Raw genomic sequence first — 10,078 nt, 5'->3', positions numbered from 1 at the left:
GGCAAGTGTGTAATCTTCGTTTGTGCTATTGCTAGAAGTAGCAAGCACACTAACATTTTTACTCATATTTAGCCTAGTTTCTTCTTCACTAAGCTTAGTGAGAATCTCATGAATAGGAGGTGATGAAGATGATAGTAAGGAGCTTGTTTGTTCAAACTCGGGTATCAAACCATAGAGAAAAACGAAGAGTCTATCTTCCTCAACTTGAACTCTTCGCATTTCTATACACTTGCCTTCCCATTTAGGTTCAAATTGGGCCAGTTGAGTCCATATGGACGATAACTCTATAAAGTAATCTCTTACATTTTTATCTCCTTATTTGATATTTCTAACCTTTTCTTGAAGATAATACTTGTGAGCCATATCTTTTTCGGTAAACATACCTCTAAGATATTCCCATGCTTCATTTGTCTTTTTGTAGCATAATAGGTTTGAGACAATTTTTGTCTCAACTCCACTTAGCATCCATGAAATATTTTTTGCGCTTTTCATTTCCCATTCATCCAATTTCTTGTAGTATTCTTTCATGGCCTTGTCTCTTTCGTCAAGACTAGTCTCAATCTCATTTTTACCTAATGTAATTTTGGGAGTAGGTTCAAGAATAGTACCTCTTACGAATCCCCACAAGCCTTGACCCTTGATGAATGTCTCCAAGTGTCCCGCCCAAATGTTGTAATTGATTCCTTCAAGTTTGAATGGCGGAATAAAGTTGGAGTTGCTTGTATTGTGTAGGAAAAATTTACCCATGATGAATTAGAAAAAACTATCACCATCACGAAAAAGAATAAGCACACTTTTCGAGGTAGCCCACCAATGCACGATTGATCATACACCATACACCAAGCTTTGATACACCATACACCAAGCTTTGATACCATGTAAATAAGCCTTACAAACAATCAAGTTTTCAAATTACTTGATACTTCAATCACTCAAAACATATGCTAGCACAAAATAACATTCAAATGCTTCACACCACAAAAGTAGAAAAGTGCTTCAAATATAGAAATGAGGGGATAAACCCCCTCTACAATTTCTGTATTACAATGGGTTTAATCACCCTTATTTATAGATAGTAGCTAAAAGAAAGAGATGGTGGGTTGTTCCCAACAACTCTTATTAGAGCTGTTGGGAAACAGCCCCAACGTCTCTTTTATGTCCAGTCACTGTTGTACACTGTACACAGTCAACTATTGACTGTGTACAGAAAAAGTACAAAAACAAAAAATAAATAAAATGAAAATTACAGAAGATAAAAAATAAAAATAAAAATTACAAGAATATATGTATATACTTTAAATATGTATTTATATACATATACATACTCTTGTATTACGAACAGTATGTACATGTGTATATATATATATATATATATTCAAGTATATACATATATGTATTATTTTCTAACATTGTCATGTGCATGTAATTGGACCTTTGATTGAGACCAACTTTCCTTAATTTGTGAGGTTCTGCAACAGTGTATTATTATGAAGAATGCCCCACCGCAGAACCAGCTTTCATCAGCATTCTATTTAAGAAACTGTACTGATGCAAATTCACTTTGTTATTTCTTGTTGAAGATGCTTCACGAAGATCAAAACTCAGAATTCACTTCAGTTTCTCGTAAGAGACAAGGAAAGAAGCCATTCCCTACAGGAGATGTTGGTATCCCTACAGGTTCAGTCGGAATTCATGCTCCAACAAGTGGAATGGGATCAACCAAACAGCGTCTTCGCTGGACACCTGATCTCCATGATCGATTTGTTGAAGCCATCACACAGCTTGGAGGGCCTGATAGTAAGTAACTTCTCCAAGATGGAAACAAGAGAATCCTAATTAGCACATTAAGTGATCTTATCTTATTATATGTTATTGGCAACCACGTGCAAAATGCATGCACACCCATGTAATATTGGTGTTATTTGTCTATCTGAAGGCATTAAGATTTTAAGTCCTAAGGTTCTTGATGGATATGGAGAGTAGCTCACTTTGGAACGGTTTTCATCATGGTTGGCAAACTCGGCAAGTCAACTCATGACTCGCCCAAGTTGTCTTGTATTGCCCCCTTAACCAAGTAAAAAATTTAGTAAAACTCGGTCAGGGCTACACTTGGCTGAGACAATGCTTTGACTCAGCATAGTCAACTAAGAATTGCCCGAGTCAGCTGGGTTTTGTTAAGACTCACCTGAGTCAGCAGAGTTTCATTCCTTTTAAGAAGTTTAGGCACTGGTCCTCACACCCAATAGAGCATGGCTTCTTTAATGACTTTACCTTTTCTACTGCATGCATTTTTTGACTTTTTAATTAGTTTTATTTTTTTATCAAGTTTATTTAGAAAGTCTACCTTTTTTTAGATAATTTTACACACCTCATCTGTTAGGACCGTTACATCCAATTAAGAATTCCCTCTTTAGCTTTTTCATTTTTTTCTATCAAAGAGACACTTTACAACTAAAATTCTGAAGTTCACATGTGCTGATATATATATATATAGAGAGAGAGAGAGGTTCTTATATTTATGAAATACATATTTATTAGTTATTTTTAATAAATAAAATTAAAAATCTTGACTCGTTCGAGTCACTGAGTCAAGCATGGCCGATCCTAGACCGAGTCCCGAGAATGACAACCATATTTTTCATGACAATGAGCAAACTTTCTTAATGGGTTTGGTTTTTAACTGTGAACAGGTTAAATAAGTCCAGTGTAAGTGTGCCAATAGTTTAGAATAAGACAAATGTATATAAATATATAATAGATTTTCCCACAAGGGCTCCACACACCTGGTTAGGTGGGACGGCTTAAGGTTTCAAGTTGGAGGAGGTTAAGAGTTTGATATCTGGGGTGTGCATCCTTTGCCGCAAGACCTAATCCAAATGGAAAACTATAGTACTTGTAGACTCGTAGAGTTTTACACCACGGACACAAACTTAGGTCCAGGGTCAACGTGATACCTGTCAGACCATAATGGGATGTCCAAACCATAGTGGTGGTTTCTCCACGTTATATATATATATGTATATATATTAGATTTAAAATAAAAACACATAAAAATATTAGAGAATCTGATCTTGAAGTTCAAATTGGAATAATCAAGGCCATAGCAAAAATACGGATGTGTAGCTATATATTTTTCATGTTTTTTCTAAAAAAATTTTGAATTGGTTTATTAACTTGATAGAGGCAACACCTAAGGGTGTTCTGAAGTTCATGGGCGTTCAAGGGATCACTATATTCCATGTTAAAAGCCACTTGCAGGTAAACTTTTAAGCCAAGTTCCTATTATCAATTCTAGAAAGATTTTTGTTGTTGATATTTCTTTATATGTTTCATTTAGAAGTATCGGCTAGCAAAATACATCCCAGATTCATCAAATGGTAAGTTGATTCCATTTACTCTTTTTATCACCTGCTGTTTGGAGTTAAGGGAGCTCTTCAATTAATGAATATTCATTTTCTCTTGTATCTTTTATTTTTCTCTCCAGGAGCAAAATCAAATATTGGAAAGGATATGGAAATCACTAAAGATCATGATTCCCACCAGTACGTTGTGATTGGTTTCCTACATGTTCATGTTTGAATGATTTTACATTAGATTTCTTATTTGATATGAGTGGTTTCACGGGCACAACTTCCTTACACTCGGATAAAATCATAGTTGGTGTTGGAAATAATATTGATTTTGTCATAATCCTATCTTAAGCAGAGCTCTGTATTCTGACAAACCAGTGAAAAAATGAAACAGGACACTAAGGCCTGCAGAGATATTATACCTACTCCATTATACTTTTTTATGTAGAACTAGGCCCCTTGTGAATTGTGCACCGGGTGTCAAGCTGGATCTGACAGACTATCAGCCAAAACAGAAGACCTTGCTTCTTGTATTTGTATATTGCAAGTCACCTATGAATTATATCAAGGTAGTACCTCGCCAGTCAAAGGAAGTTTGACAATGTTGTTGCATTAATCATATTGAAGGTCAATATCCATATTAGTGGATGATACACATTATAGATAGCAAATTAATATAGATGATTCTCTCTCCAACAAATGTGTCTGTCAAAAGGAGCTACAGTGTCTGTGATTTTGGTTCCACTGAAGCTAGTTGGCTTTCCCTTGAATGTATTATTGTTCGATCAAGTTGAAGTTTTGAACCAATTAGGAATAACATAAAAATGTAGCAACATATAATGAATTGGAAAAATAAAAATAAAAACAAAGAAAAGCTGAAAGAGTTGAGATGTTACGGAACCAATGGGGAAACAGGTACCATTGTTGTACTATGCTTTGCCAAGAAAGAAGCATTTTAAACTAAAGGGTTAACAATTCCTTTGCGTAAAAATGGGTACAATTAAGAAGAAACCTGGTAGGTGTGGGTAACAAAGTATATTAAAAAAAAAACAATTTTAAAATTTAAACTAAACCCACTTATGTTGAAGATAAAAAATAAGGAACCATGATTAGTTTTGCTATCCTTAATGATGGTAGATGTCTAGTCCGTAGGGTATTTGTATTGACTAATATCTTGACCCTGAAATCTAATGGCTTGACATGGCATAAGGCATGATCTCTGTTCCCTATTTCGGAGATCAACCTCAAATTAAAGAGCACTAGCCTATGGATGTTCATGGGAAAGTGAATTTTCAATCTTTTTAATGTGTGATATTTTCTCTAAATTGTTTTTCCATTATATCATGCTAATATCATGATATTTTCAAATTATTGTTGATATATGTGATAGTGCTGTCAAGTGTCAAAGTTTATTATTTTTGTGGATGTATATTCATAGGTTGTTAATGCACATGCTGATGAGAGGTTCTCTTTTCAATGCCTGCAAGTTGGGTGGAGTAGGCAGACCAAATGTTGTTTTATTGCCTTGTTGAGAATCAGGTCCATTACACACCCTTGCACATGAATGCCCAATGATAGGTTGGGGTATCTTCATTAACTTGGAATTTGTCCATCCTCCACTTTGGGTTATCTTTGTATGAATGCAATAAAAAGACCATGCATGCAAGAATGGTTTTCAATTACTTGAGGAATGTATAGTGCTTTGGGAATTGTTTTTTCGTATCTCTATGTTGATTTACTTGCATACCAATGCAGTGGAGATGAAATTAATGAAGCAGTTCAAATGCAGATGGAAGTTCAAAAGAGGTTGCATGAACAACTAGAGGTGCATTTATCTGTGACATTAATACACCAACTAGTTCTCTGAGCTATATTGCCTAGATCATATATATATATATATATATATATATATATATATATATATATATATATATATATATATATATATATATATATATATATTTTTTTCTTGCGCACACATTCTCTCTCTCTCTCTCATGCACCATAAATGGATTTCAAAGCATAGGCAAACTTCTGACATAGCGGTGATAATCCCTATGCTCATGACAACCTTGCAATTTTTTCAATTTGATTTGATCATCCTGTTTTCTAGCATCTACATTTTTAGTATTCCTGCATTCCTCAAACCCTTAAAGCAAATATTGAAGTTTCATGATAATCATAAGGCCATTTTTATTCAACTTCTTAAACTTTCTATGTGTGCAGCTTCAGCATAGCCAGCAATGTTTTTTGTAGTCTGTGAAGTGTTTTTTATATTATTTATTATTCTTTCTTGGGCACATTATGTGTTGCATTATTTTGTATCTTTCTTCTTGTTCAATCTTCAGTATCTCTAGAAGGGTATTTTGGCACTTTTATGGAATATAAGGGCTGTCGACCTAAATATAGGATCAGTTAGTTTTAGAGCTTTTCTCCTGGTCACTGATGTGCAGTTATTCCAAAATTAATATATTAATGAGATTTGATATTCTCTTTATAAAGTTAGAAACCTCAAGACTTATGGTTTAACAATTTTCACCTGTCACATGGATACGGATATGGGAACAGGACGCGGCACAGGTTCGGATCGTATGAACAGAAATTTCCATAAAACAGGATTTAGGGATACGGGATATATGTGTGTGTGTGTCAGAATGATGTTTATGTTGTTGATGATAGTGGCAGATTGGATTCAAGTGGTCTAGTCAGAGGTGCAAACTTTATCCACATTGGAGTCAATTTTTTTTAGTTTTAATTCTAGTGTTTGACCAACTATTTGGCCTAAAAATGTTGGTCAAATGAGTCAAATATGGTTATAAACAAAAGAGGGTAGAGGTCTATGAGAGTCTTAGCCAAATATATTTTCTGGTTGAGACAAAAATGGGTTGGATATGGTCAAACTGTGCTGGATACGGTTTGACCATATCCTGTCTGTATTGGAACCATATCCGAATCATATCGGTTCGGCAGAGGTACAGTGCCCAAAAAGGCGTATCCTGTGTCATAGATTTTCATATATGTTGGTTTTTGTGTAAATGACTGAACCAAAGGTCTTCTTTTGCCAACATATTGCTAACACTGCTTGTACCGAGGCTTATTGAAGTCCAGGCTACTTACTGGCCAGCAAATAGGATTAGAAACCCTGAATCATCCAAGTTTGAGGTTAAGCTTTGTGTTCATCTTGCTCGAAAACTAAGTATCAGCTCTATTTGGTTGAATATAGCTTTTGTAAATAATCCATTGTGCATCTTTAGCCTTTATTACTTCCTATGTGCTTTCATACTTTGTGCCATATTTCATTCGTATGACCTTAATATCAGCTGATTTGTTCGAGGCATAAAATAAAGAACTCCAACAAGTCAAGTCTTCTTCTTCCTAGGATGATGCTGATTGTCATTGGAGACGTTTGGGAATGAAGCATTAACTTTAGATGAGCTAAGCATAAGACGACCTTACTCATGTTTGGACATCAATGCAAGATGAGGCTTGGCTGTGTAACATGGAAGTTTTAACATTACTAGGAACTAAAATGGAGAAATTTGGGGCATGAATCAGGACCCTTATGCAGTTGTGGACCTAATCTTATGCAATTAATAATGCATAGTATCTTCACTTTACCATCAGTGGAAGGGAAATCAGTTGTAATACGGAACATCCAATAGAGGTATGCTTTTCTGAACTTCGAATGAAAGTTCAAGGGAAGAAAACCATATTGTTGAAACTGATTTCACTCACATTTACGTAAACTAAACATTAATAACCAAATATGAAAAGTGACCTTGAAACAAAGAGGAAAATAGAAAAGCAAAAAGGTCAAAGTGCAAATCAGAAAGTGCCCTAAGCCATACGAATTGAGAGAATAATAACCTGTGAAAAAATAATGTGCCCATGCCCCCACCCCAATCAATGTTAATCTCCAACAGCTTGGCCTGAAAATTTATTCTTCACAACATAAGTTATGAAGAAAAGGATTAAAGCAAGTGCTTTACTAACTTAGAAAAAGGAGGGTGTGTGTAAGAAGGAAAACTGAAAGCAATGGTGATTAAAAGTAAACTAGCATACAAAAATTTGGCAAGTTCTAGTTGTGATATCATTATACAACGTGCAAAGAGCAGCTCTACCAGAGTATAATTATCGTCAATATGTGGATTGAGAACAATGATCTTACAGGAAGATTCTGAAACAGAAAGAACAAATCTAAGCTGCCCTTGATTTTTTATGTTATCATGTATTCGTACCACCACATTTGTGCTTCGGCATTCATCTGCTGATTCATTATGGATATTGTGTTCGTCCATAGAATGTTTCCTTTTCCTCTGTTTCTAAAAGTGACATTTTCTATTGCACTTTCTTCATGAGACATTTTTTTACTTTCAGTCAAATCTCTTGGCAGTTTTCAGCAGTCAGTCTTCGTTAGAAGGTTACAGTTCAGATTGGTTAGATTTTCCAGATTTTGTTTACCGCGCATCTTATTCTTAGTTGCTTATGCATTGCCCAGACTTACCTGCTTGAATCTTGTCGTTGACCAGTTACATGGTCTGGTGAACTAGCAGGTGCAGAGACACTTGCAGATGCGCATTGAAGCACAGAACAGATACCTGCAGAAGATAATGGAGGAGCAGCAACAGCCGAACAAACAGCAGCATTCACCTATAAACAAAGGTTTTCCTTCTGCCATAGACACTGTTAATTTAGTTGGCAGTACAGAGAACAAGTTTGCGGTTAACATGATTCCTAAGTGGCATGGGCAAGTCGATGATCAAAGAACAGAATTCCATTTCAAGAAGCCTAATGAGAAATCTTCTATTGACATCTATGAATTGGCACCGAAACGGGCTAAATCAAGCTTTGAAGGTGCACAAACAAGAGTTGGTGCTTCTTTAGGGAAGAGTTCAAGTTGTAACAACGGGCACCCTGCTTTCATGTCATCATCTGAAATGGAGGCATTCCTCAATCAGTTGTAACGATCTGTCATGCAGCAAAGAACTCTTCTCAAAACAAAGGTGCTGGGTTGGAATCCCATTCTAAAGATTCTTGTAGGCTTTCATTAAAGATGATAGCTGCTGCAGTGGCAGGGGGCCAAAAACCACATTTTTTTATTTTCTCATCCAGCCTGATCTATTCAACCATATTATTATAATGGTTTACCTCGGGTTCAGTTAGAATGGTAGTCTAGGAGTTTTCTAGCCTCCATTAATCTACCGTTGTTTATAGCTTGTGTAATATTTCTTCTATTCATCAGTGATAATTTTATTTTGTAAATCCCTTTGTTGGTAGGCGTTTAAATGCAGAAACTTTTTTTTCCCTCTTTTTTTGTTTTTTTGTTTTTATCTTTTGTACGTGAAGGCTTTGTGATTTTTAGAACACTGCATGGTAATAGTGTGCTTGATCCTTGCACTGCTGCGTGTTTCAGTGGTGGATTGCAATTGATAATACTGCTAGTAGTTGGAGGTTCAGCTGCCATTCATGTTGAGTGCCATCAAATTCTTGCAGGCAGGGATTGAGCAACCAAGTCTGATCCTGTTGTAGGATTGAATGAGGTAGCTGGATGGTTAGATCACACTATCATAACTGAGGGTCTCAGGTTTGAACCCCGTGGGGTTATTCCCCATCTTGCCTATTCAACAGAAAAGAAAAAGTTTGATCTTTTGTAACCATGTGACTTTTTGCATGCATGTTTTCCAAGTGGCAAGTGGTGATAAGCTTCTCTGCGTATGTTATTGGGTCCAGTAGTCCAATCTCAATAGATCTTATGCTCTATTACTTCATTGTTGCTTAAGATTAGGCCAAAAAATTATAATTGATGGATAACAGGTGAATATTTCTATGCTAGAGACAGAGGAGTCTAGGTTAGCCAAAAGATGGTTAATCAGTTCAAGGAGGCAAGATAACATTATTTTCTTCAGGGTAAGAAGGGGCAGAGGAAATGCCTCCTCCTCTCTGCCATAGGCCCCAACCACACTATAAGGCATGTCTTAATGCTCAAGATGGCAATCTTTCCAATAAAACAATGTGCTTGTTTTATTATAAAATCTCTCTCTCTCTCTCTCTCTCTCTCTCTCTCTCTCTCTCTCTCTATATATATATATATATATATATATATATATATATATATATATATATATATATATATATATATGTGCATGCCATATTAACGAGTAAAGGCTATCTACTTGTACATTTTCAAGTAGTTTGGATCGTATGTATTGATTTATCATGGTGTTTATTTAGTACAAAGTCATGTTTAACAACTAGCAATTTCATGTGGGTTTTTTTTTAGTAGCTGCATTTTGGTGCAATCTGAACCACTCATTTTAATATTTTGAATTTATTGATTCAAAACATATTCCATAGTAAATGAACCATGCTAGATTTATCTATATAGACAATAGAATCAAATCTAGTTGAAAATGAACAGGTATGCGTCCAACTTCAGCATGAGCTATACTGGAAGAGCTGGAATTAAGTTCAGATCCAAATTCTATGAGAAAAATCTTGGCGCAAGTACAATTAAAAATAACTGAAAACAAGAAAAAAACATGAAACATGATTAAAGCTCATTATATTAGAAACAAGAAAATTTTATATTTCATGCATTTTTATCAAGACTTTCATGGCCTCTGGACTTCTCTCACTAAAACCATAAAAAAAAAAAAAACTTGCCAATTTTCGTGACTATGTGCTGCATGCATCCAAGCTAAAATTAGAAATAAGAAAATGATTTGTTG

General features: G+C 35.3%; 1 protein-coding gene across 1 annotated transcript; it reads left to right on the top strand.

The window, feature by feature from the left end:
• Positions 1-1,580: 1,580 nt before the first annotated feature.
• LOC149838609 (protein PHOSPHATE STARVATION RESPONSE 3-like) lies at positions 1,581-8,612 on the top strand. The gene is made up of 6 exons (XM_090008282.1): positions 1,581-1,797; positions 3,182-3,258; positions 3,341-3,377; positions 3,485-3,542; positions 5,106-5,175; positions 7,904-8,612. Exons 1-6 carry the CDS (start codon positions 1,581-1,583, stop codon positions 8,312-8,314), a joined length of 870 nt encoding a protein of 289 aa, XP_089864408.1. The 3' UTR covers positions 8,315-8,612.
• The last annotated feature ends 1,466 nt before the right edge of the window (positions 8,613-10,078 follow it).

Source organism: Nuphar pumila, chromosome 5 (genome assembly GCF_984573655.1).
Source record: "Nuphar pumila chromosome 5, dmNupPumi1.hap1.1, whole genome shotgun sequence".
Lineage (NCBI taxonomy): Eukaryota > Viridiplantae > Streptophyta > Magnoliopsida > Nymphaeales > Nymphaeaceae > Nuphar > Nuphar pumila.
The sequence above is the reverse complement of the archived record's forward strand: the minus strand, read 5'-3'. Positions and strand labels throughout refer to the sequence as shown.